General features: G+C 42.8%; 2 protein-coding genes across 2 annotated transcripts; both read right to left on the bottom strand.

The window, feature by feature from the left end:
• Positions 1 to 266: 266 nt before the first annotated feature.
• On the bottom strand, positions 267 to 18,512 carry LOC132997937 (B-cell receptor CD22-like). Its single transcript, XM_061067493.1, has 14 exons — positions 18,494 to 18,512; positions 17,236 to 17,592; positions 16,933 to 17,163; positions 16,535 to 16,804; positions 16,175 to 16,435; positions 10,174 to 10,310; positions 5,925 to 5,946; positions 2,833 to 2,943; positions 2,482 to 2,739; positions 1,896 to 2,165; positions 1,700 to 1,790; positions 1,088 to 1,148; positions 488 to 678; positions 267 to 399 (listed from the first exon to the last, which is right to left on the bottom strand). Exons 1-14 carry the CDS (start codon positions 18,510 to 18,512, stop codon positions 336 to 338), a joined length of 2,343 nt encoding a protein of 780 aa, XP_060923476.1. The 3' UTR covers positions 267 to 335.
• A 925-nt stretch (positions 18,513 to 19,437) lies between these two features.
• On the bottom strand, positions 19,438 to 23,889 carry LOC132997936 (B-cell receptor CD22-like). Its single transcript, XM_061067491.1, has 10 exons — positions 23,873 to 23,889; positions 23,503 to 23,768; positions 23,212 to 23,415; positions 22,425 to 22,682; positions 22,058 to 22,318; positions 21,472 to 21,741; positions 21,276 to 21,357; positions 20,284 to 20,344; positions 19,659 to 19,849; positions 19,438 to 19,570 (listed from the first exon to the last, which is right to left on the bottom strand). The coding sequence occupies exons 1-10, from the start codon at positions 23,887 to 23,889 to the stop codon at positions 19,507 to 19,509; spliced, it is 1,674 nt and encodes a 557-aa protein (XP_060923474.1). The 3' UTR covers positions 19,438 to 19,506.
• Between the last annotated feature and the right edge of the window lie 3,316 nt (positions 23,890 to 27,205).

Genomic DNA, 27,205 nt, shown 5'->3' with positions numbered 1-27,205 from the left:
TATAATTTATAATATGTAGAAGCAATCTTATTGTTATTTGTAACATTTTGACACTAACATACATTACGGTTAGCGTTAGCCTTACCTGAGGCTAACTCTACACGTGGTTCCCTGGGGAAATATTTTTAATTATGGGAGAAGAAGAACAACTTTCTTACCTTTAACTTTCGTGGCTTCCAAAGTAAGAAGTGAGAGAATTTTTAATCTGGGTTAACCAACCCATCAAGACAGAAAACAACCTTTACAAACACTGCTCATGTCTATATGTTTTATTTCTTCTGGTTCCGTGATGCAGTAAAATCCACGTATAAACAACGGATTCATGTTGTGTTTCTTCAGTGTTTGGTGACTGTGCTGTACACTGCAGATGGATCGTCTCCCTCTTCTTCACGTCTTGTTCTGTGAAGGCAGAATAAACCAGTCACACCCACAGTTTTTAACCTCAATAAGTGTAGTGATGAAAATGTTCCCATGTGGAGCTGCTCACCTTGTTGCACTGTCAAATCGAACAGCGCTGTACTCAGCCTCCTCCTCCTCGTCTTCATCAGTTTCTCTCTGGGGTTGAACTCGACCTATGTTGCAGTAGATGGCGTCTGCCGGGTTCTGGGTGAAGCAGACGCTGGCGTAGTGGACGTCATCGTGTGGCTCTGCTGGTCGTGTGTGTGCCGCAGCTGGAATCTGCTCGTACAGTAAAACACGAGCTGGGATCAGGAATCTGTGTCTTACTCTTTAACTCTGTTGGGTACTGAGAGTTTCTCTTTGTTGTGGGCCTGATCCTACTCTGGTGAATCAAACTGAGATGTTTTTCCCTGCTGGTCACCAGCTCATCTTCTTAACAGATGAACCCAGTGTCCCCACCATGAAACATTCACTCTACAGTTTACTCCCTATCTAGAATTACTGCCCTTCGGTTGTGCACCTCCTCCAACCAGTTTAAGCTTTTTGTTAGAGTAAAGGAATTTGACCTCCCAAGACATTCATGGTCTGACCCTTCTCATCAAATTACAATGATGCAGAACGCCACCGGTTAATGAGGCAGCCTTGAAGAGTGGAGATCAAGTGCTTTGAAATGAAACTATTCTTTTACCTGCACTCTGTCTTCTGGTCTCTCACCGCACTCACGCTGTTGTGTGAAGGACTTGTTTCTTCTAGATGGGAGGAAAGAAATAAACAGTTGGATGAACTAGAAAACGCCTCCAGAGAAACTTTGAATGTTTGCTTTGTGCTTGACTGCTGGTTTGAGAGAGAGAGAGAGAGAGAGAGAGAGAGAGAGAGAGAGAGAGAGAGAGAGAGAGAGAGAGAGAGAGAGAGAGAGAGAGAGAGAGAGAAGAAGAGACAGACGGTGAGAGAGAAAGAGGAACTGTTCAGTTTGATAGAGAGAGAGCCGAGCAGAAGAGTCAGGGTGTGTGTGTGTGTGTGTGTGTGTGTGTGTGTGTGTGTGTGTGTGTGTGTGTGTGTGTGTGTGTGTGTGTGTGTGCGTGTGTGTGTGTGTGTGTGTGTGTGTGTGTTTGTGTGTGTTTACCGGAACTTGGTTCGTGTTTGTGGTTGTTTGTATTTTTGTGACATACACTAAGTTTCTGTCCTCTAACCATGTGGGTGCTTTTATTTTGAAAATCCAGCCTCTAGTCACACTGGCCGGTGAGGTCTTATCATGAACTGTGTGTTTCTATTCAGTAGTGTCACTGTGTGACTGTGTCACCTGATCCACAGGAAGACAGCGAGGAGGACGACCACCAGGAGAAGAGCTGTGGTTGTTCCAGTCACTGCTGATTTCCAAGCACCTGGAGAAATCACACGATGGATGAACAGGGAATGTTGCAGGATGTTTGACTCGGAGCTGAAGTCAATGCACAGCTCCAGAACCTCTAAAGGTGTTAGGACTTCACATGACTCACCTGCTCCAACAGTCAGATGTAAGGTGGTGTTACTACGTCCGTGTGTGTTCTGGGCCTCACACTGATACTTTCCACCATGTTCAGCTGTGATATCAGTGATGGTGAAGTTTTGTCCTGATGCTTTTGGTTGAACTTGTTTATCTCCACTTCTCTTGTACCAGGTGTAGTTAGCTGCTGGGTTAGCATCACTGCTGCAGGTCAGAGTCACCGAGCTGCCCTCCATGATCTCACCAGAGGAACTCACTGACACAGAGGGAGGCTTTGGAGCATCTGAAATAATAATCTATGATCATATGATGGGAATGTCATCGCTATGAGTTTAGAAAATGACGTCATATAGTGTTGCTATGCAACAACAGATGTTTTCACCCAAGTCCGTGTGTTTGTTGGTTGTTGATTTTAAGCAACATTACACGAAAACTACTGAGTCGATTAGCATGAAACTTGGAGGTAGGATGAGGAACGGGTCAGGGAAAAACTCAGTAAAGTTTGGTGTGAATCCAGATAAGGGGGCGGAGCCAGGAACCTTCTGCAAGACTGCGAGACAGTGCTGGGTTTCATGGACATGTGGATGTTTTCTACTCACACTGGACGTCTAAGTGTAGAGACGTGGAGTTGAGTCCGTACTGATTCTCAGACTTGCAGCAGTAGACCCCGCTGTCCCCAGAGCTGATGGAGGAGAGATGATAAACGCCCTCTGGTCCTTGAAGCAGAGCTCGGTTCTCCTTGTACCAGGTGTAGTTAGCTGCTGGGTTAGCATCACTGCTGCAGGTCAGAGTCACCGAGCTGCCCTCCATGATCTCACCAGAGGGACTCACTGACACAGAGGGAGGCTTTGGAGCATCTGGATTTACATGGATGTTAATGGATTTTAAGAATGTTGCAGCATCTGGAAATTTGAAGATGTGCAAAACCTCTCGGAAAAATATTTACTCACATTTCACATTTATTAAGACACGTTTAGACGCTGTCTTCCCCAGAGCATTCTCAGCTGTGCAGTAATATTCTCCAGAGTCAGACAACAGGATGGAGCTGAAAACCAGCTGAGCTGCTCTGTTGAGCAAAGTCTGGTTCCCCTTGTACCAGGTGTAGTTAGCTGCTGGGTTAGCATCACTGCTGCAGGTCAGAGACACCGAGCTGTCCTTCAGAATGTCTCCAGGTTGACTCAGCTGCACTAAAGGAACCTTCGGAGCATCTGCAGGATATAAACAGATCTTTACATGAGAATGTGGCTTTATAGAATATAGTCTTTTAATAGTTTGCAGCCGTCCCTGGTTCTGAGCATCTTTAGAAGAGTGTTTGATTTACTTTTGGACACAGGACGGACCTTTAGTGTTCAGTAGTTTTACCAAGTAATTATTGTTTGTATTAAATACAGACTTCACTAAACTGAACATGTCACCTCTGTCTTAGGAATCACTGAGTGGGATTTGCATGTGTCCTGTTCACAAACATGCAAAATATGAAGGGAAAAGTGGAAGTGAAAACGGAAGATTAAAGTTTTTTCTCACTTCCTGTTATTTTGTCTTTCTCTGTGTGTGGATGGGTGAGGAGAATCGTTTTATATTTGCTTCATTGCTCTTAGTCTATATTCTGTTGGATATGAAAAGTGCTTTAATAACAAAGTTCGATTTGGTCTTTTCAAGGGTTTTTTTTTCACAATTATTAAAATATAGAAAATCACCAGGCTCAACCTTTCAAGTTTACACACGTCACATTTTGGAGTCAACTCACACACAGGGGACGAGTGGTGATGCTCATAAGAACAGGAATAGTTGTTTTCAGGTTGCAGGAATCCCCTGAAAGTTTGAGAAGTTTCCCAGTGAATTTCAGTTCCATTCTTGTACCAGACAAAGGAGGGACGACCAGAGAGAAGACAGCTGCTGTGACAAGTCAGTGTTGGACCAATCGGAGAACAGATCACCTGAACATCTGGATCTGGAACAGGAAACACACATAGAAGCAGCTGTGGGACCCTAGGTTGAGAACCAGTGAACAACACAGTGACTTAGTGTTCCTCAGTACCTGTGACAGTCAGAGTTGTGCCAGGGAAACTTTTGTCCCATTCAAACTTCTGTGATTTGAACGTGAAGCGATACTGGGCTGAATCGCTCAGTCTCAGGTTTGTTATTCTCAGAGTGGAGCGCCCTCGCTCTGGTTCAAGGACCTGAACACGATCTGTGAACTCTGGGTCGTTGAGTAAGTCCACAGCTCGAGGACGATACGGCTGCTCATCCTCACGCTCAGCAACGAACCAGGACTTAGATGTGATAGGATCATAGTGACTGTTGTAACTGCAAGATATGTCCACTGATGAGCCTTTAAAGGCACAGATGTTCCTGTCGGTGTAATTCACTCTGTCGCATGAATTTCCATGGACACCTGAAAAAAACAAAACCTTTTGACTATCACCATGACAACTATAATCTTTACTGCTGTATTTAACAGTAATTAACAGATGGCTGTTTCCAACGTCAGGAAATAAACAATGCAGGAAAGATGATACATTTTGCTTTACACTAAAAACGATGACATTTGAACTCCAGCTCGACATCTGTGGTTGTATTTGTGATTTGCTTTCATCAGCTCCACCCAGAGGTTATGTTGTCGCCCCAGTCCATTGGCTGGTTGGTGTGGTTGCAAAATTACTGGAAATATTTGGTGCAGATCCAGAAGTTTAGTTTTACTCTCTTTAGAGGCCTGATATCGAGGAGTGTGTGAAATATGGAAGCAGAGCAGAACATCATTGGTCATTGGAAGAAGTAAACTCACACACTGGAGCAGAGGGGAAATCCTCGTGGCCTCTCACAGCACAGGAAATGCTGTCTCTTAAATAAAAGTAGTCGGTATCAGATTTTTGTGCCCATGTCTTTTTTCCGTTCTTGTACCAGATGTAGGACGGTCTGCGAGTTGGAGAACAACTGGTTTGACACACAACATGTGACCATGAACAGCCTTTGCTCCAGCAACTTGATGATTTTGTGATGAGCACCTGGACACCTGTGTAAGTAAAGAAACACACACATCATTTTAGACAGAGCTGTCCACATAAACAAACCATAGATTCACTGTTTCCAACTGAAATGTTACCTGTGACAGACAAGGAGACTCCAGGTGAACCAGTAAAACTCCCAGCCCGGTGGTTTGTTGTGAACCTGAACTGGTAAACATCTGAGTCACTGTCTCTCAGGTCTGTGATGGTCAGAGTGCAGACCTTGTTTCCACAGTCATACTTCACACGACCTGTGTACTCAGAGGCTTCTCTCAGATCCACAGGTTCACTATCCTGCACTTTAGTAAACCAGAACGTTTTCTCCACTGCAACATCATGGCCATCTATTCTGGATGGGTGACTGTAGGAGCAGCGTATTTGCACCTTCGATCCTTTTACAGCACAGATCGGGGTAGGAGTGCACGTCACTCCCCAGGGATCCGCACCCTGCACCACTGTAACCACAGCACAAACTAGAATTACCAGCCTGCTGTAGGATGCCTCCACCAACCAGAGCATTTTCAGTCTGTGTTCCTCTTTCCAGAATCATATGAGGTCACTGTGACATTTGAGCTTTGAAATGTGATTAGTTCATCTTTGAATTCTCCAAAGACAGACTAGAAATATCATGATCGAGAGGCCAAACACAGGTTTCATGACCTCATCAGTTCATCTTTGAGTCCAAGTGATGAACATTTGTACCGAATTTGAAGAAACTCCCTCAAAGGGATCTTGAGATATTGCGTTCACAAGAATCAGACAACGAGACGACCTGAAAACAAGATGCCTGAGGTCACTGGGCGTCACCAGCACTGAGGCATAAAAATATCTAGAAACTCAGAATAACATCACCTCTACGCAGAGCAGAGACTAAAGGGACATCTTCTCAATAACTGTTTTGTCCAACCTTCACAATTACTCAAATTAATTTAAGAGAAATGCAGGAAAAGCCCAAACATGAAGAAGCTGGAACCATGAGAAAGACTGGAACAATTAATCAAACACTTTTCATTCAAACACGATATAACACAAAGTGCTTTCCTGTAAATGTAGATGTACCTGACACAGAAAGAAGGAAGATGACGAAACAACTCGCTGCTTCTCTCAAACCCATCGTTGCTTCTCACGTCTCTGTGGTGAAGCCTCATCAGCAGCTAGATTCTTCTTTGTCAGCCAGTCACGATAGAAATCATAGTTCAGACCTCGGCTTCCTTCCTCTTTACATCATTAACATGCACGAACGGACCACCACCAGTAAATCCCCTCCTTAAAGTGAAGAAATGTTCTTTTTTTTAGAAATGATGCGTGAACTTATTCAAATATATTTCATGCAAATAACAGTGAGAGTAGTTTTGCAGCCTGACAGTGAATTGAACACTTTCTTTACTTTCTTGAGACTGGACATAAAAAAAACATGTTGAATTATTCTTTCTTTCAACCTCATGCTAGAAGTCAGTTCCTGTTTATTTACAGCTCCAGTCCATATAAAGACTGTTTGTTCTGTTTAGTCTGATACGACATTAAAGCACAAGCAGAACGTGGAGAGAGATCGTTTTTGTTTCATCTGTGATTATCTGTTATCATTATTAGTGTAAGAAGAAAGAAGAAGGACAAACGGCAGAATCACTCATGTTTGGACACAGAGATGAGACTGATGGTAAAGTGTCTCTGGCTCCAGAGCTGAGTTAGAAACCAGGATGTGGTCATGATAAAAAAAGAGCCTTGTGTTTTCTTTGAGGTTGATGAAGTTGTAAGAAACAGATATGAATCTGCTCTGACCTTCAACGGCTTCTTTTCTCTTCACATACAAGTTTTGTGGCCTTACAACCTGAATTACAACAGCCCATCTTAAAAACTGCAAAACAAAGAAAGTGAACACAGAATTTTTTTTAAAAAGCATGTGCACTTTATATTAAGTTAACGAGAGCAGACGACAGATCGCTAGAGAAGAAACATGGAAAACATCAGTGTTTATTAATTTATTGTTTTGTGCAAATACTTAAAAAAAGGAAATAACTTCATTTGGCAGCAAAGCAGCAGTGGTGTTCAGACAAGGGTTTGTCACAGAGTCACTGGTTGTTTCCAACAAGGTTCAACCAGAGTCACTGGTCCCAGTAAAACCTGACGAGAGGTGACATGTCCCACACAGCAGGAACCAGTTCATCAGGGTTTCTCCTGGGATCCAAATGGAGCTCAGTGATGTTTCAAAGTATTTACAAGGTTGGGTTCTGGACCCTGTGCAGAACCCGTCTCTCTTCTTCTTCTCACACACACATTCAGCTGTCGGTGTCGTCGGGCAGAACATCCTCCTGCTCCCCCTCATTCTTTGTAAATCCCCCTGTGAGGTGTCTCGGTGCAGGAGGAGGGGAGGGGAGGGGAAATAGTCAGGGTTGCCGTGGTTTCTTGCTTTGCCCTTGCTGGTCCGGTATGTGTCTGAAGCGGTGCCTGTCACCATAGAAACAACCTGTGGTCCGTCAATAGTGTCCAATTACAGGCGCCCTCTGTGTGGACGGGTCAGAACCAGAGGAGGTTATTTGTGTATTTGAACACATTGGTATAAAGTGAGTTTCATGTTCAATTCCCTCTTGTGACGTGTGTAGAACAAGGTGCATGGTGGGTGATTTCCTCTGAACTCCTGTGGAAGCTGAGCTGTGTTCCTGCAGCACTGAAGCCCGGGCTGGTTCTGGTCCTTTATGTGGAGGGCTGAGTCCGCTGGAGCCAATAATCCGGGTACCGGACCTCCAGCTTGGCACTCCCCAGCTCCACCCCCTGGCCAGGAGGACACATAGACGTTACATAATGTCTATAAAAAGGCACAAGAATGGGACAATGCCCGGGACAGAGACATTCAAGAGTAATGTGAAGGGCTCCAACTAATCTCTGGAACAGTTTACCTCTTCATTTCAGAACCGCTCAGACCCTAGAAATGTTTTACTCAATGTTAAAGACCCAATCTTTCTCACTGACTTTCATTTAAAGTCGAGTTTGAGACCTAGAGTTACTGTGCAATATTTTCATTCTCAAAAATCTATGATGTCTTATTGCTTTTTCATATTCCCTGTTTCATATATATTACACTTTATAATCTTTGTATTTTTACGCATTTTCAGAACTCTTGTCAGCTGTGGTTGTTCCTGTTCCATGAATAAACTCTGTTCTCCTGAAACCGAGCCGGTCCTCGACTCACCTGCAGCTTCTCCAGGGCTCTGGCAGCCATGTTGCCGTTCTTGAAGTTGACGAAGGCACAGAAGCGTTCGTGAAGAACTCTGACGCTCTCTATCTCACCAAACCTGTAACCATGGAAACACAAAACCTCAAACCTCCGGCAGAGAAGTGTGGTTAAGACAACACTGACCAACTCTTTCACTGCTGCTGGCAGTGATAAACCTGCTGCTTCAGCTTCTACTACAAGTACTTTAACTATTAAAACACAGCAAAACTACTTCTTACCTACAAAATAACTTCGGTTCTAACTACTGCAATTCTACTGCAACAACTACCACTATCTATTGTATTCAGTAAATACACTTTTATAACTTTAACTTTTAATGCGGAGGTACCACTATTTCTAATAACACTGTAAAACCATCTTCTTTCTAGTTATTATAAGTAAGTTCTAAGAACCTGTGATGCCTCGTCTTAAAAATGCAGATGTCTTTAAAATCCTGCTTTATTGGAACCTGCTCTGATTTATTTAGTAGATCGTTATAAGTGCCGGGACTCATTTGAGTGTAAGACACACAGACTGTAAATAAAGATGGACGCCACTTCTGCACAGTTTAGTGATCAGGGGATTGAGCCAAGGTGGATATGACCTATACTCCCACCAGCCACCAGGGGGGCAATGGAGACAATTTGGCTCCACTTTAAGAGAGCTGTCCTGTCGTCCATCTTTAGTTACAGTCGAAAAACAATCAGCAGGTTTCTGTTGAGACATTACATTGACTTACACTATATGGACAAAAGTATTGGGACACACCTCTTAATCATCGAAATCACTGTAGGTGTAGGTGTCCCAATACCTTTGTCCATTTAGTGTACTCTAACCAGAATAGTTACTGCTTGCCTTACCTTGATCTAAACCTAACCTTAACACGTCACCTTACAATATGTAACACAACATCAGTACAACCTGGATCACACACACATGCACACATATTGATTTTACGTTTTGAAGATCTCCCGGAGGTCTTTCTCTGTAACTTCTAGTGTAATGTTCCCAACCCACAGAGAGGGACAGCTCCTGGAAAACAGAGGAGGAAAAGAACAGAGGAAAGAAGGAGGTGGAGATGGGGAGGGAGGGAAGGAGGTGAATGTGAGGAGAAAGTCATGGATCACAGGAGATCAAAATGTGGGAGAGAGTGATACATAAAAAAACCTCATCTTCACTACCCACAGATGAGACTGTGTTTATTCTACATTGTACAAGACTTTTATAAATATAAATACAGTTAGAATCTTCTTCACATCTAAATGACGATGGTGTGATTATGAGTATTGTTCATAACCATAAAACTTACCCACTCTTCTCCTGCAGAGATGTTTGCTTCAGTGCTGAAGAGGAAACAGAAAATAGATGATGTCAGTGAGACGTATCGTACCGCTGCAACGTTACCACACACACACACACACACACACAGACAGACAGACAGACACACACACACACACACACACACACACACACACACACACACACACACACACACACACACACACACACACACACACACACACACACACACACACACACAGGGGGTGGAGCATGACAAAGAGCTTCAGGTCACTGCACACCAACACCCATAACCTTCACCCATTGGACAGTACTACCTGTCAATCACACTGTGGTATCCCCCCCCCCCCCCCCCCCCAGTACATCATGTGCTTTATGGTCTGTTTGACTCTAAATGATCATAATTCACTAAATGAACATCAGTTGTTTGAAGAAGACTTGAAACTAGAGATTGAGTGATTAACTCCTTAATGTTTACTGACGTTATGAAGTGAGAAGCAGAGTCACTTTCTCAATGACTTATAGAAGCTACCAGAGGACCCCTGCTGGTCAGTAGAGAGAATACAGGGAACAGGCACTTTTCAGACCCAGAGTTAACGTCCATTTATATACACAGTCTATGCTTGAACTGCAGGTGCTGACCTTTAACCCCATCAAAGCACTACCCTTATGGAAGAATCCCTTTGGCCAATCGGGAGCCAGCTCGATTGACCTCTGAGCGTCCTTGAGGGCGGCGAAGTGATGGTGAAGTTTTTTCCTGATGCTTTTGGTTGAACTTGTTTATCTCCACTTCTCTTGTACCAGGTGTAGTTAGCTGCTGGGTTAGCATCACTGCTGCAGGTCAGAGTCACCGAGCTGCCCTCCATGATCTCACCAGAGGAACTCACTGACACAGAGGGAGGCTTTGGAGCATCTGAAATAATAATCTATGATCATATGATGAGAATGTCGTCGCTATGAGTTTAGAAAGTGACGTCATATAGTGTAGCTATGCAACAACAGATGTTTTCACCCCAGTTCGTGTGTTTGTTGGTTGTTGATTTTAAGCAACATTACACAAAAACGACTGAGTTGATTAGCATGAAACTTGGAGGTAGGATGAGGAACGGGTCAGGGAAGAACTCAGTAAAGTTTGGTGTGAATCCAGATAAGGGGGCGGACCCAGGAACCTTCTGTAAGATTGATAGACAGTGCTGGGTTTCATGGACATGTGGATGTTTTCTACTCACACTGGACGTCTTGTCCAGTCTTGTAGTTGTATTTAGTTATTAACTGATGATGTTGGATCATGGCTCCGGATGGTTCTCTCACTTTAACCCTGATGTCCTGACTGTGTCACGTCACGTCTCGTGTTGTGTCGCAGGTTTAAACGTGTGTCTCATGAACTCTAAAGCGAATCAAACCAACACAAAGTAAACGTCAGTCCTGGAGGTGTCCTGATAACTTGTGATCAGTGCTGGTGTTTAATGTTAAAATGTAAAGTGAGCGCAGGTCAGAGGAGGAGTGAGGAGGAAGCAGACTCCGACAGAGACTCTGACACAGACCGGATCTTTAACGAGTTGTTAGAATTATTCAGAGTCCGAGTCGCGATGCTTCTAAGAACGAGAAATGTCCACAGCTCCAGTGCTCAGCTCTGTGCAGGAGACGTGGAGGGAGGGAGGGTTCAGAGACTAGTCTAATCTGCCCACCTGATATTTAGATTATTTATTATATTTCAATATATTTGTTTGATAGGGAAGCTGTGAGCAAACAGGAATATAATATTACTTTATTTAAAAAAGAGCCTTTCTCTCGAGGAAGGAAAAGGGGAGTGGCTCCAGCCCCCCCTGGTGTCTATGTGTGCACATGCCAGCATCAATCAATTCAATCTCCCTCAATTCAATCAAGCTGCACCAGAGTTCAATCACTCATAGAAACCAGTCCTCTAAATAATCCTGACTGTTTTCATCAGTCTCACAATTATAAAGAAAGTGATACAAACAGGCTCCTGGCTCCGCCCCTTTATCAGGATTCATGCCCAAATTTAATGAGATTGTGGAAAAATCTATTTTTAGTTTTCTGGTGTAATTCAGCTGAAAAACAATTAAACAAATTGATAAGGAGTGAAAACAAAAGAGCAAAACCTTTTATTTAAGAAAGAATCATAAAATCACGAAAAATAATAATTCATTACACATGTAATAACCACATTAATATCATATATAAGACACGAGATGAGTCACGCTGTGTTACCACAGCCTCAAAGGCTCATCACCAAGACGTCCAACATAGTTCAGAGAGTAACAGCAAAACATATATATTTATTGCAGAAAAGACAATAACTTCAACAACAGGCCGGCAAAATGGACAAAAGAAGGAAAACCCAACACACCAACCCACAAAGGGTCGTAGGATCTGAGAATCTTCCTTCAACCTAAACCAACATCAGAACTAAAGCTCACAGAAATAAAGCTGCGGAAACTGGACGACTGGACCCATCAGAAAAGAAAAAGAAAAGAAACAACACAACAATACTCTTGATCTAAAGGCCATGCTGTACAAACTGCTGCTGCTGCAACCAGGGATGGAGAGAGAGATACTTCCTGTTTCCTCTCACAAACTTTCATCAACCAATCACAGTGCACCTGAGGAGAGAAGAAAACAGGAAACCATGAGTAGAAAGGAAATGTTTGGTGTGTTTTCCTCTTCATTCAAAAGCGTGGTCTATTAGTTTGAGAGCTGGACTTGCACATTCAGATTTCGTGGTGTTTTTACTCAAAACCCTGCGCTTGCACTCACACAGCTCCTGCTGTGGCTTAGATTTGCTCTGCTTGTGCTCAAACTCTTGCACTCAGATATTTTGTTGCTTGGACAGATTTCCTGTATTTAATAACTACACACTATGGTTTCTGTAAAACTCGCTTTTACGGATGTACTCTGAAGTCGTCCATCTTGGTTGTGTTTGTCCCAGTGGCTCTGACCTGAGGCTTCACACCAGGTCTTCCTGCTCCTCTGTGTCTTCTGTCTGTGCTGCAGCAGCGACGTCATCATACTCAGGACAGTTGTCTAACTGATGGAGGAGAGATGAGAAAAATATTAAGCCTCACTGGACTTTATTCATGAAACCTGCAAATAATCACAGTTCATTCAGAACAGTTTGAACGTAGTTGCGCCTCCTGTCCATTCGTTTGTTTGTTCATCAGCAGGATTACACAAAAACTGATAAACTGATTTCCACAAAACTTGTTGGAAGGACGGGACATGGGCCAAGAAAGAAGTGTCAACGTGACGTCACCCATTGGTTTGTGAGCTGCCATTTTGAAGCCTCCATTTTTGACATGTTGTCCAGCGCCATCTTGGTTTTTTGAAACCAGAAGTAACCATATTGGGAGGAGAGGGGGTGGAGCCCAAGGACACTGCCCGCCCACCTAAACCAGTGACCTGCACCCAGTACTACTTGTCAATCACATGGTATCCATGCCCCAATGCCTGCGGTGCTTTATGGTCTATTTGACTCTAAATAGATCATTCACTTCAGTTTCTAGACCCAGAGTCTACGTCCACTTTAATATACGGTCAATGGAAAGAACCTTTTACATTTTGGGGCAGATTCAAACAAAGTAGCTGATCCAAGAAATGTTTTGTCTCTTTCTCTAACATAGTGAGATGAAAACAGTGATATGGAGTCATTCTTTTGACCTCACTGTCTCTCACCTCTATCATCTCCACAGCTTCATTCACTTCTGATTTCAAGCTCAGAGTTTTCTTCATCCTGGATCGAAAACAACAACAAACACAACATTTGACAAAATGAACATCATAACACTGAAACTAGTGTTTGAAGACATTTGAAGAAGACAGTAAAAGAGCAGAGGGTGAACTGGTGGATTTGTTTTACCTCGTCCACAGAGTCCAGACCAGCACTGGAACCAGCACGACCACCAGAGTCAGCCTGATGATATTCATGGTCATCACTGACTTCCCTGGACAACAGACAGGAGACATGAGCAGTGTGGTTAGACTGATGACTCAGTTTGCCTGGTGATGCTGTTGGTCAGTCAGTTTTGTTCATGTCCAATATGATGGGCTTGATATAAAGCTATGACACGTCTGGAAATCCTGAGTATTGATGGTTTAAGGTTCTGGTGCAATGAAAAGCAGGGGTGGGGGGGGGGGTTAGGCTGTAAAACTCAGAGTGCTAAAATCACCTGCTCCAACAGTCAGATTTAAGGTGGTGTTACAACGTCCGTGTGTGTTCTGGGCCTCACACTGATACTTTCCACCATGTTCAGCTGTGATATCAGTGATGGTGAAGATTTGTCCTGATGCTGTTGGTGAGTCCTCGTCCTCCTTGTACCAGGTGTAGTTAGCTGCTGGGTTAGCATCACTGCTGCAGGTCAGAGTCACCCAGCTGCCCTCCATGATCTCACCAGAGGGACTCACTGACACAGAGGGAGGCTTTGGAGCGTCTGGTGTGAAACATGCAAGATCATGAAATCAACTCAGAAATATTCAGTGAAGAACTTTTCAGTCTCTGGTTTTGATAAGTGCTTCTTAAATATAGATGATCATTATTAACCCGGGGCACCAGCACAGACAGAAGCAGGAACTGAGGGTTATGTTTTCAGACTGTTTGTGTGAATGTACAAAATAACTCAACACTTGAACCAAACTTACTGAATATTATAGTGAATATTAACATTTCAGCTGATCAGTCAAAGGTCAGAGGTCAAGATGAGCAAAGATTTGATCCAAAAGACCAATTTTCCCAGATATTTTTCGACAAATAGCAGAGAGACTAAATCATATAGTGATCAGAACATTACTCCCCATCATATAATGGATAGAAGTTAGAGATTTACATCATGCATCCTTAAAACTAACTTTCTGCTGTTATCCTTCCTCTAATAGGACTATAGAGACGACCTGAAGCTAATATACAGTACTGTGCAAAAGTTTTAGGCAGGTGTGAAAAAATGTGTTAACAGTTTATTTTCATCAATTAACAAAATGCAGTGAATGAACAGAAGAGAAATCTAAATCAAATCAATATTTGGTGTGACCACCTTTGCCTTCGAAACAGCATCGATTCGTCTGGGTAGACTTTCACACAGTTTTTGAAGGAACTCGGCTGGTAGGTTGTTCCAAACATCTTGGAGAACTAACCACAGATGTTCTGTGGATGTAGGCTTCCTCAAATCCTTCTGTCTCTTCATGTAATCCCAGACAGACTCGATGATGTTGAGATCAGGGCTCTGTGGGGGCCACACCATCACTTCCAGGACTTCTTATTCTTCTTTACGCTGAAGATAGTTCTTAATGACATTGGCTGTATGTTTGGGGTCGTTGTCCTGCTGCAGAATAAATTTGGTGCCAATCATACGCCTCCCTGATGGTATTGAATGATGGATAAGTATCTGCCTGTATTTCTCAGCATTGAGGATACCATTAATCCTGACCAAATCTCCAACTCCATTTGGAGAATTGCAGCCCCAAACTGGCAAGGAGCCTCCACCACGCTTCCCTGTTGCCTGCAGACACTCATTATTGTACCGCTCTCCAGCCCTTCGGCAAACAAACTACCTTCTTCTACAGCCAAATATTTCAACTTTTGACTCATCCGTCCAGAGCACCTGCTGCCATTTTTCTGCACCCCAGTTCCTATGTTTTCGTGCAGAGTTGAGTCCCTTGGCCTTGTTTCCATGTCGGAGGCTTTTTGGCTGCAACTCTTCCATGAAGACCACTTCTGATCAGACTTCTCCAGACAGTAGATGGGTGTACATGGGTCCCAATGGTCTCTGCCAGTTCTGAGCTGATGGCACTGCTGGACATCTTCAGATTTCGAAGGGAAATAAGCTTAATGTATTTTTCATCTGCTGCACTAAGTTTCCTTGGCCGACCACTGCGTCTATGATCCTCAACGTTGCCCGTTTCTTTGTGCTTCTACAAAAGAGCTTAAACAGCACATCTGGAAACCCCAGTCTGCTTTGAAATCTTTGTCTGGGAGAGACCTTGCTGATGCAGTAGAACTACCTTGTGTCTTGTTGCTGTGCTCAGTCTTGCCATGGTGTATGACCTGTGACATCAAACTGTCTTTCACAACCTCACATTGGAAGCAGAGTTTGTTCCTCACCCACTTTTAAGCCTCCTACACAGCTGTTTCTGTTTCAGTTAATGACTATGTTTCAACCTACATGTGAAATTGATGATCATTAGCACCTGTTTGGTATAATTAGTTGATCATACACCTGACTATAATCCTACAAAATCTTTGTGCAAGTGTACCTATAAGAATTGATGCTGGTTTGAAGGCAAAGGGTAGTTACACCAAATATTGATTTGATTTAGATTTTTGCTTTTGTTCGCTCACTTTGCATTTTGTAAATTGATAAAAATGCACAATTATTATTTATATTTTTCAAAGCATATTTAGTTGACAGCATTTTTTCACACCTGCTTAAAACTTTTGCACAGCACTGTATATATAAAAATAATCTATGATCATGTGATGGGAATGTCATCATTATGAGTGTAGAAAATAACGTCATATATTGTCGCTATGTAACAATAGATGTTTTCATCCGAGTCTGTTTGTTGGTTGGTTGTTGATTTTAAGCAACATTACACAAAAACTACTGAGTCGATTAGCAGGAAACTTGGACGTAGGATGAGGAACGGGTCAGGGAAAAACTCAGTAAAGTTTGGTGTGAATCCAGATAAGGGGGCGGACCCAGGAACCTTCTGTAAGATTGATAGACAGTGCAGGGTTTCATGGACATGTGGATGTTTTCTACTCACACTGGACGTCTAAGTGTAGAGACGTGGAGCTGATCTGTCCGTATTGATTCTCTGACTTGCAGGAGTAGACCCCGCTGTCCCCAGAGATGATGGAGGAGAGATGATAAACGTTCTCTGGTCCTTGAAGCAGAGCTCGGTTCTCCTTGTACCAGGTGTAGTGAGCTGCTGGGTTAGCATCACTGCTGCAGGTCAGAGTCACCGAGCTGCCCTCCATGATCTCACCAGAGGGACTCACTGACACAGAGGAGGACTGTGGAGCATCTGGATTTACATGGATGTTAATGGATTTTAAGAATGGACCAGCATCTGGAATTTTGAAGATGTGCAAAAACTCTCGGCTTTTGAAAAATATTTACTCACATTTCACATTTATTAAGACTCGTTCAGACGCCGTCTTCCCCAGCTCATTCTCAGCTGTGCAGTAATACTCTCCAGAGTCTGACGACCGGATGGAGCTGAGGACAAATTGTGTCTCTTCACTGAGACGTTGAACTTGTTTATCTCCACTTCTCTTGTACCAGGTGTATTTAGCTGCTGGGTTAGCATCACTGCTGCAGGTCAGAGTCACAGAGCTGCCCTCCATGATCTCACCAGAGGGACTCACTGACACAGAGGGAGGCTTTGGAGCATCTGAAGGATAGTTTATATTAATACACATGATGATAATACAATCAAAACAATGTCTGTATTATTTGTTAATAGTTTAAATTTAAGTTATTTCCACATTATTGTAGCTTAATGAGGAGGCGTAAACTCACACAATGTAGGAGAAGGGAAACGCTCCTGTCCTTCTATAGCACAGTGATATCTGTCTTCAGCATTAAAGTGTCGGAGCTGAAAGTAATTTTCCCATCCAACAGGTTTATTGTTATTGTACCAAACGTAGGAAAGATGATCAGGGAGCTGACACCTGCTGTGACAGGTCAGCTCTGTCCAGGTAGAAGATGGATTGGCTGTTGATCTCCTCACATGTACCTGGAGCTGAGGGTCTGTGAACAAACATGTGGTTTTATTTCAACATACACACTAACATTTCAAACTGACTCTAATGAAAAAGTTACCTGTGACAGACAGAGTGATTCCAGCTGGACCATAAAAACTCCCTCCAGGTTGGTTTGTTGTGAACCTGAACTTGTACACAGCTGAGTCGCTTTCTCTCAGGTTAGAGATTCTCAGAGTGCACTTGTTGTTTCCACAGAGATTCTCCACACGACCTGAATACTCCGTATCAGTCTTTAGATCAACGTAATTCCCATTACTCACTTTAATGAACCAGAAAGTTTTCTGGACTGTATTAACACGGTGATTCAACCAGGATGGGTATTTGTAGGTACAGGTAATGTCCACTGTTAATCCTCTGAAGGCACAGATCTCAGTAGAAGTGTAACTCACACTCCAGCCATTCTGACTCCTTACCACTGTAACACAGAGAATCAGATTCATCACTTAGTTTACTTTTTACTTTCTGTAGAAAAGAAACACATTTCCATGAGCAGCATTCCAGAGCATTTCAACTAATGACTCCACACACTGATGACAATTCCTGCATCGAGAGGAGAGGACCTCAGTCATTATGATAATAATAATAAGAATAATAATAAGAATAATAATAACAATAAAATAATAAGAATAAGAATAAGAATAAGAATTAATAATAATAACACGATAGAAACTTCTAAACAAAGAAACTAAATAACACTGATGATAATTCCTTCATATATTTTCTTTCTGCATCACTTTACAGGTGTTTATCTGAAAATGAATGAATGCTTCATTTATATTTTTTACTTTCTCTATTTCACTTCAGGTGAATCAAAAGTTTGAGTGTAAAATAGAGTGAAACATGAATGTAGACGTACAGTACCTGTCACAGTGAGAAGAAGGACAACAAATCCACTCGCTGCTGCAGTTACACTCATAGTAGCTGCTGCTCTCGTCTGCGACTTCAAACAATAAAAACATCCACAGATAAATAATGTGCACAAGATGAAACTCAGTCACATCACAGACACGTCTACCTACAACACAGAAGAGTCCGAGAATAAAGACAGATTCTGTAAGAGAATGATAAAATTAAACTGTTAAACACACCCACCTTCCTTCCTCTTTCCACTTACATGCTTGCTGAGCCTGATGGTGTTAGATTAAACCTAAAACAAAGAAGTAACATGTGTTTTGTACAAACTGTGAATTTCTTCATTTAACAGAGTGTTAGAAACGCCTTTAGTGTCTGTTCCCACCAAACCTGAATCCTCCTCAACTGAAGCTTTAAGCAGCGTTGAACAGGCCTGAAGATGCACCAGTGTGATAAGAACTAACCTCGAATGACAGGCACCATCTTTGGAAAAAGGTATTTGATTTGCATACAGACATTTTTTAGTTTGGTCCATGTCCCATCCACTGACATGGAAGAGTCCCGGTTTATGACAAATACTGCAGCCAGCCACCAGGGGGTTACAGATATCATTTGGCATCACTTTGGGGGTCGCTGTCTTGTTGTCCATCTTTATATTCAGTATCAAATGTGAAGTTGAGGGAAGATTATACGTTGTAATTTTGAGTTAAAACAAATTCTTGTTTCATGGTGAAACATCAAAGTTTGACATGTCACCATGGAAACTTGAATATATAGCATGAATCTTTTTTGTGTTCCTGGATGAGCGGGTGTCACTTCTGCAACAATCTCCCATTAAATCTTCAAAATGTACAGACTGTACTTTGATCGTCCAGAAACATTATTATCAATAAACTTGTTGACTTAGTTTTTATGTCGAGTGCTTCATGATTCTCAGCTGACGACCTCAATAGTCCTTTAAATAATATTATGTCACAATTCATCATTAGATGTATAAATATGACAAGATCGATATATTTGTTGACTTGTGTACTTTACATTAGCCAAAATATTGTTGTTGAAAACCCCCAATCAGAAAATAATTATTGGTCACTCCCATTGATTGATATAAAACATTTTAGATGTCATGATATTAGTTACAAATATTTACAATTTATAATATCTAGAAGTTAGTCTTATTGTTATTTGTAACATTTTGACAGTAACATACATTACGGTTAGCGTTAGCCTAACCTGAGGCTAACTCTACACGTGGTTGAGCCTGGGAAATATTTTTAATTATGGGAGAAGAACAACTTTCTTACCTTAAATTTTCGTGGCTTCCAAAGTGAGAAGTGAGATGTTTGTAATCTGGGTTAACCAACCCATCAAGAAAGAAAACAACCTTTACAAACACTTCACATGTCTATATGTTTTATTTCTTCTGGTTCTATGCTGTAAAATCCACATATAAACAACAGATTCACGTTGTGTTTCTTCAGTGTTTGGTGACTGTGCTGTACAATGCAGATGGATCGTCTCCCTCTTCTTCACGTCTTGTTCTGTGAAGACAGAATAAACCACTCACACCCACAGTTTTTAACCTCAATAAGTGTAGTGATAAAAATGTTCCCGTGTGGAGCTGCTCACCCTGTTGCACTGTCGAATCGAACAGCGCTGTATTCAGCCTCCTCCTCCTCGTCTTCATCAGTTTCTCTCTGGGGTTGAACTCGACCTATGTTGCAGTAGATGGCGTCTGCCGGGTTCTGGGTGAAGCAGACGCTGGCGTAGTGGACGTCATCGTGTGGCTCTGCTGGTCGTGTGTGTGCCGCAGCTGGAATCTGCTCGTACAGTAAAACACGAGCTGGGATCAGGAATCTGTGTCTTACTCTTTAACTCTGTTGGGTACTGAGAGTTTCTCTGTGTTGTGGGCCTGATCCTACTCTGCTGAATCAAACTGTGATGGCAGCAGTGATCTGGGAGCTTTCTGTTTTTCCCTACTGGTCACCAGCTCATCTTCTTAACAGATGAACCCGGTGTCACCACCATGAAACATTCACTCTACATTTTACTCTCTAACTAGAATTACTTAACTTAAGTTGAGCGCCTCCTCCAACCAGTTTAAGCTTTTTGTTAGAGTAAAGGAATATGACCTCCCAAGACATTCATGGTCTGACCCTTCTCATCAAATCACAATGATGCAGAACGCCACCGGTTAATGAGGCAGCGCTGAAGAGTGGAGATCAAGTGCTTTGAAATGAAACTATTCATTTACCTGCACTCTGTCTTCTGGTCTCTCACCGCACTCACGCTGTTGTGTGAAGGACTTGTTTCTTCTAGATGGGAGGAAAGAAATAAACAGTTGGATGAACTAGAAAACTCCTCCAGAGAAAGACCGGAGAGAGAGAGAGAGAGAGAGAGAGAGAGAGAGAGAGAGAGAGAGAGAGAGAGAGAGAGAGAGAGAGTGAGGAGTGAGAAGTCTTTGTGTGTGTGTGTGTGTGTGTGTGTGTGTGTGTGTGTGTGTGTGTGTGTGTGTGTGTGTGTGTGTCAGGCACGTGCACAGACATTTTGGGGGGCATGTGCTCAAACCATAAAAAAAGGGAACCCATCGCCAAAATTGTTTATGAAATTAAAAATAATAATAATAAATCAATAAAAACTTACTCATTCTCCCTTATTTGTTTAACTAGTTGATGGCCTGATCCAATAAAAACAACAGCTGCTACCCTGAACTGCTTGTTGCGTCATGACCTGTTTGTCTGATGGTGCGTGTCAGAGGAGAAGTGGCTGCAGCCGTTTGGCGCTCAGCTGCATGAGGAGGAGGGGGAGAAGGAGCGGGGGGGCGGGGCCAGCGGAGCATGTCGGGGCGAAATTCTCACAAGAACTCAAATAAATGCCCCGTCAGATATCAAAACACATTGGGGGGGAATTGATGACAGAGAGAGTAATTTTTATTCTTAAATATTGATGAATGAAGAAAAAATTGGGCTCCAGCAGAAGGGCACTTTTCTCATCCAGGGCAAAAGGGCTGGTGCTTGAGCACCACTAGGTGTCTACTAGGTGTGTGTGTGTGTGTTTCTATGTGTGTACAGGAACTTGGTTTGTGTTTGTGGTAGTTTGTATTTTTGTGACACACAATAACTTTCTGTCCTCTAACCATGTGGGTGCTTTTATTTTGAAATTCCAGCCTCTAGTCACACTGGCCGGTGAGGTCTTATCATGAACTGTGTGGTTCTTTTCAGTAGTGTCACTGTGTGACTGTGTCACCTGATCCACAGGAAGACAGCGAGGAGGACGACCACCAGGAGAAGAGCTGTGGTTGTTCCAGTCACTGCTGATTTCCAAGCACCTGGAGAAATCACACGATGGATGAACAGGGAATGTTGCAGGATGTTTGACTCGGAGCTGAAGTCAATGCACAGCTCCAGAACCTCTAAAGGTGTTAGGACTTCACATGACTCACCTGCTCCAACAGTCAGATGTAAGGTGGTGTTACTACGTCCGTGTGTGTTCTGGGCCTCACACTGATACTTTCCACCATGTTCAGATATGATATCAGTGATGGTGAAGTTTTGTCCTGATGCTTTTCGTTGAACTTGTTTATCTCCACTTCTCTTGTACCAGGTGTAGTTAGCTGCTGGGTTAGCATCACTGCTGCAGGTCAGAGTCACCGAGCTGCCCTCCATGATCTCACCAGAGGAACTCACTGACACAGAGGGAGGCTTTGGAGCATCTGAAATAATAATCTATGATCATATGATGGGAATGTCATCGCTATGAGTTTAGAAAATGACGTCATATAGTGAAGCTATGCAACAACAGATGTTTTCACGTAAGTCCATTTGTTTGTTGGTTGTTGATTTTAAGCAAAATTACACAAAAACTACTGTGTCGATTAGCATGAAACTTGGAGGTAGGATGAGGAACGGGTCAGGGAAGAACTCAGTAAAGTTTGGTTTGAATCCAGATAAGGGGGCGGACCCAGGAACCTTCTGTAAGATTGCGAGACAGTGCTGGGTTTCATGAACATGTGGATGTTTTCTACTCACACTGGACGTCTAAGTGTAGAGACGTGGAGTTGATCCGTCCGTACTGATTCTCAGACTTGCAGGAGTAGACCCCGCTGTCCCCAGAGCTGATGGAGGAGAGATGATAAACGCCCTGTGGTCCTTGAAGCAGAGCTCGGTTCTCCTTGTACCAGGTGTAGTGAGCTGCTGGGTTAGCATCACTGCTGCAGGTCAGAGTCACCGAGCTGCCCTCCATGATCTCACCAGAGGGACTCACTGACACAGAGGAGGACTGTGGAGCATCTGGATTTACATGGATGTTAATGGATTTGAAGAATGTTGCAGCGTCTGGAATTTTGAAGATCTACAAAACATCTCAGCTTTTGAATATTTCCAAATATTTACTCACATTTCACATTTATTAAGACACGTTTAGACGCTGTCTTCCCCAGAGCATTCTCAGCTGTGCAGTAATATTCTCCAGAGTCAGACGACCGGATGGAGCTGAAAACCAGCTGAGCTGCTCTGTTGAACAAAGTCCGGTTCCCCTTGTACCAGGTGTATTCAGGGGGGGGGTTAGCATCACTGCTGCAGGTCAGAGACACCGAGCTGTCCTTCAGAATGTCTCCAGGTTGACTCAGCTGCACTAAAGGAACCTTCGGAGCATCTGCAGGATATAAACAGATCTTTACATGAGAATGTGGCTTTATAGAATAAAGTATTTTAATAGTTTGCAGCCGTCCCTGGTTCTCAGCATCTTTAGAAGAGTGTTTGATTTACTTTTGGACACAGGACGGACCTTTAGTGTTCAGTAGTTTTACCAAGTAATTATTGTTTGTATTAAATACAGACTTCACAAAACTGAACGTGTCACCTCTGTCCTAGGAATCACTGAGTGGGATTTGCATGAGTCCTGTTCACAAACATGCAAAATATGAAGGGAAAAGTGGAATTATGATTAAAGTTTTTTCTCATTTCCTGTTATCTTGTCTTTCTCTGTGTGTTGATTGGTGAGGAGAATCGTTTTATATTTGCTTCATTGCTCTTAGTCTATATTCTGTTGAAAATGAAAAGTGCTTTAATAACAAAGTTCGATTTGGTCTTTTCAAGGGATTTCTTTACTTTGATTAAAATATAGAAAATCACCAGGCTCAACCTTTCAAGTCTACACACGGCACATTTTGGAGTCAACTCACACACAGGGGACGAGTGGTGAAGCTCATAAGAACAGGAATAGTTGTTTTCAGGTTGAAGGAATCTCTTGAAGGTTCGAAACGTTTCCCCGTGAATTTCTGTTCCATTCTCGTACCAGACAAAGGAGGGACGACCAGAGAGAAGACAGCTGCTGTGACAAGTCAGTGTTGGACCAATCGGAGAACAGATCACCTGAACATCTGGATCTGGAACAGGAAACACACATAGAAGCAGCTGTGGAACCCCAGGTTGAGAACCAGTGAACAACACAGTGACTTAGTGTTCCTCAGTACCTGTGACAGTCAGAGTTGTGCCAGGGAAACTTCTGTTCCATTCAAACGTCTGTGATTTGAATGTGAAGCGATACTGGGCTGAATCGCTCAGTCTCAGGTTCTTTATTCTCAGAGTGGAGAGCCCTCGCTCTGGTTCAAGGACCTGAACACGATCTGTGATATCTGGGTCGTTGAGTAAGTCCACAGCTCGATGACGATACAGCTGCTCATCCTCACGCTCAGCAACGAACCAGGACTTAGTGATTAGATTATAGTAACTGTTGTAACTGCAAGAGATGTCCACTGATGAGCCTTTAAAGGCACAGATGTTCCTGTCGGTGTAACTCACTCTGTCACATGAATTTCCATGGACACCTGAAAAACAAAAAACCTTTTGACTATCACCATGACAACTATAATCTTCACTGCTGTATTTAACAATAATTCACAGATGGCTGTTTCCCATGTCAGGAAATAAACAATGTAGAAAAGATGCTACATTTAGCTTTACACTAAAGGAACTCCAGCTCCACATCTGTGGTTGTATTTGTGATTTGCTTTCATCACCTCCACCCAGAGGTTATGTTGTCGCCCCAGTCCGTTGGCTGGTTGGTGTGCATACACAATTACGCAACAATTACGCAACAATTACTTGAAAGATTTTGATTTTGAAGGGTTTTATTTTTACTTTCTTTAGCATTGCAAGATAGTGTTTTTCGTAATTATCCACGTTTTCCCAGAATCAAATTCATGGATCTTGATGGAAAAGATCCGACATATTTAGTGGCCTGATATCGAGGAGTGTGTGTAATATGGAGCAGCTTGATTGAATTGAGTGGACTGTTAGGCCTTGGATGAGGAATGTGCTCTTCTGCTACTGCTACTCTAGTTTGGACTCATTCAATTTCATTGTTCAACAATCTTATGAATCAATGACAATGTTCTTTTAATATATGTTGTGTCAGCTGATGTGTCAGACTCTGCATTGGCCTTCAAATCCATTTCAGACTCTTGTCAGTGTTTTAGCTCAGAAGGTTAAAAGAGCAGAACATAATTGGTCGTTGGAAGAAGTAAACTCACACACTGGAGCAGAGGGGAAATCCTCGTGGCCTCTCACAGCACAGGAAATGCTGTCTCTTAAATAAAAGTAGGCGCTATAAGATTTTTGTCTCTGTGTCTTTTGTCCGTTCTTGTACCAGATGTAGGACAGACTGGGAGTTGGAGAACAACTGGTTTGACACTCCACATGTGACCATGAACAGTCCGCCCAACTGCAAGCTGATATTTTTGTGCTGATCACCTGGACACCTGTGTTAGTAGAGAAACACACACATCATTTTAGACAGAGCCGTCCACATAAACAAACCATAGATTCACTGTTTCCAACTGAAATGTTACCTGTGACAGACAAGGAGACTCCAGGTGAACCAGTAAAACTCCCAGTCGCGTAGTTTGTTATGAACCTGAACTGGTAAACAGCTGAGTCGCTGTCTCTCAGGTCAGTGATGGTCAGAGTGCAGACCTTGTTTCCACAGTCATACTTCACACGACCTGTGTACTCAGAGGCTTCTTTCAGATCCACAGGTTCACCATCCTGCTCTTTAGTAAACCAGAACCTTTGCTCCACTGCAACATCATGGTCATCTATTCTGGATGGGTGCCTGTAGGAGCAGCGTATTTGCACCTTCGATCCTTTTACAGCACAGATCGGAGTAGGAGTGCACGTCACTCCCCAGGGATCCGCACCCTGCACCACTGTAACCACAGCACAAACTAGAATTACCAGCCTGCTGTAGGATGCCTCCACCAACCAGAGCATTTTCAGTCTGTGTTCCTCTTTCCAGAATCATATGAGGTCACTGTGACGTTTGAGCTTTGAAATGTGATTAGTTAATCTTTTCACTTTCGGAATTCTCCAAAGGCAGACTAGAAATATCACGATCGAGAGGCCAAACACAGGTTTCATGACCTCATCAGTTCATCTTTGAGTCCAAGTGATGAACATTTGTACCGAATTTGAAGAAACTCCCTCAAAGGGATCTTGAGATATTGCGTTCACAAGAATCAGACAACGAGACGACCTGAAAACAAGATGCCTGAGGTCACTGGGTGTCACTGGCACTGAGGCATACAAATATCTAGAAACTCAGATTAACATCACCTCTACGCAGAGCAGAGACTAAAGTGACATCTTCACAATAACAGTTTTGTCCAATCAATGATTCAAACTTCACAATTACAATTAAAGAGAAATGCAGGAAAAGCCCAAACATGAAGAAGCTGGAACCATGAGAAAGACTGGAACAATTAATCAAACACTTTTCATACAAACAGGATATAACACAAAGTGCTTTCCTGTAAATGTAGATGTACCTGACACAGAAAGAAGGAAGATGACAAAGCAACTCGCTGCTTCCCTCAAACCCATCGTTGCTTCTCACGTCTCTGAGGTGAAGCCTCATCAACTAGATTCTTGTTTGTCAGCCAGTCACGATAGAAATCATAGATCAGTTAAGAACTTGACTTCCTTCCTCTTTACATCATTAACATGCACGAACGGACAAACACCAGTAAATCCCCTCCTTAAAATGAAGAAATGTTCTTTTATTTAGAAATGATGCGTGAACTTATTCAAATATATTTCATGCAAATAACAATGAGAGTAGTTTTGCAGCCTGACAGTGAATCGAACACTTTCTTTACTTTCTTGAGACTGGAAACATGTTGAATTATTCTGTTCTTTCAACCTCATGTTAGGAGTCAGTTCCTGTTTATTAACAGCTCCAGTCCATATGAAGACTGTTTGTTCCGATTAGTCTGATACAACATTAAAGCACAAGCAGAACGTGGAGAGAGATCGTTTTTGTTTCATCTGTGATTATCAGTTATCATTATTAGTGTCAGAAGAAAGAAGAAGGACAAACGGCAGAATCACTCATGTTTGGACACAGAGATGAGACTGATGTTGCAAGTGTCTCTGGCTCCAGAGCTGAGTTAGAAACCAGGATGTGGTCATGATAAAAAAGAGCCTTGTGTTTTCTTCGTGGTTGATGAAGTTGTAAGAAACAGATATGAATCTGCTCTGACCTTCCACGGCTTCTTTTCTCTTCACATACAATTTTTGTGGCCTTGCAACCTGAATTACAACAGCCCATCTTAAAAACTGCTAAACAAACAAAGTGAACACAGAAATGTTTTTAAAAAAGCATGTGCACTTTAGATTAAGTTAACGAGAGCAGACGACAGATCGCTAGAGAAGAAACATGGAAAACATCAGTGTTTATTCATTTATTGTTTTGTGCAAATACTTAAAAAAAGGAAATAACTTCATTTGGCAGCAAAGCAGCAGTGGTGTTCAGACAAGGGTTTGTCCCAGAGTCACTGGTCCCAGTAAAACCTGACGAGAGGTGACATGTCCCACACAGCAGGAACCAGGAGTTCATCAGGGTTTCTCCTGGGATCCAAATGGAGCTCAGTGATGTTTCAAAGTATTTACAAGGTTGGGTTCTGGACCCTGTGCAGAACCCGTCTCTCTTCTTCTTCTCACACACACATTCAGCTGTCGGTGTCGTCGGGCAGAACATCCTCCTGCTCCCCCTCATTCTTTGTAAATCCCCCTGTGAGGTGTCTCGGTGCAGGGGTTGGGGAGGGGAGGGGGAATAGTCGGTTGCCGTGGTTTCTTGCTTTGCCCTTGCTGGTCCGGTATGTGTCTGAAGCAGTGCCT

This window comes from Limanda limanda, chromosome 2, assembly GCF_963576545.1.
Source record: "Limanda limanda chromosome 2, fLimLim1.1, whole genome shotgun sequence".
NCBI classification, from domain to species: domain Eukaryota; kingdom Metazoa; phylum Chordata; class Actinopteri; order Pleuronectiformes; family Pleuronectidae; genus Limanda; species Limanda limanda.
This window is presented reverse-complemented; position numbering and strand designations above follow the sequence as displayed.

Coding starts and splice junctions, on each gene's coding strand:
- LOC132997937 (XM_061067493.1), bottom strand. Junction 2,166..2,481: donor TCTACACTTAGACGTCCAGT/GTGAGTAGAAAA, acceptor TTATTATTTCAG/ATGCTCCAAAGCCTCCCTCT. Junction 400..487: donor CGATTTGACAGTGCAACAAG/GTGAGCAGCTCC, acceptor CTGCCTTCACAG/AACAAGACGTGAAGAAGAGG.
- LOC132997936 (XM_061067491.1), bottom strand. Junction 23,416..23,502: donor CACAACTCTGACTGTCACAG/GTACTGAGGAAC, acceptor TTCCTGTTCCAG/ATCCAGATGTTCAGGTGATC. Junction 19,571..19,658: donor CGATTCGACAGTGCAACAGG/GTGAGCAGCTCC, acceptor CTGTCTTCACAG/AACAAGACGTGAAGAAGAGG.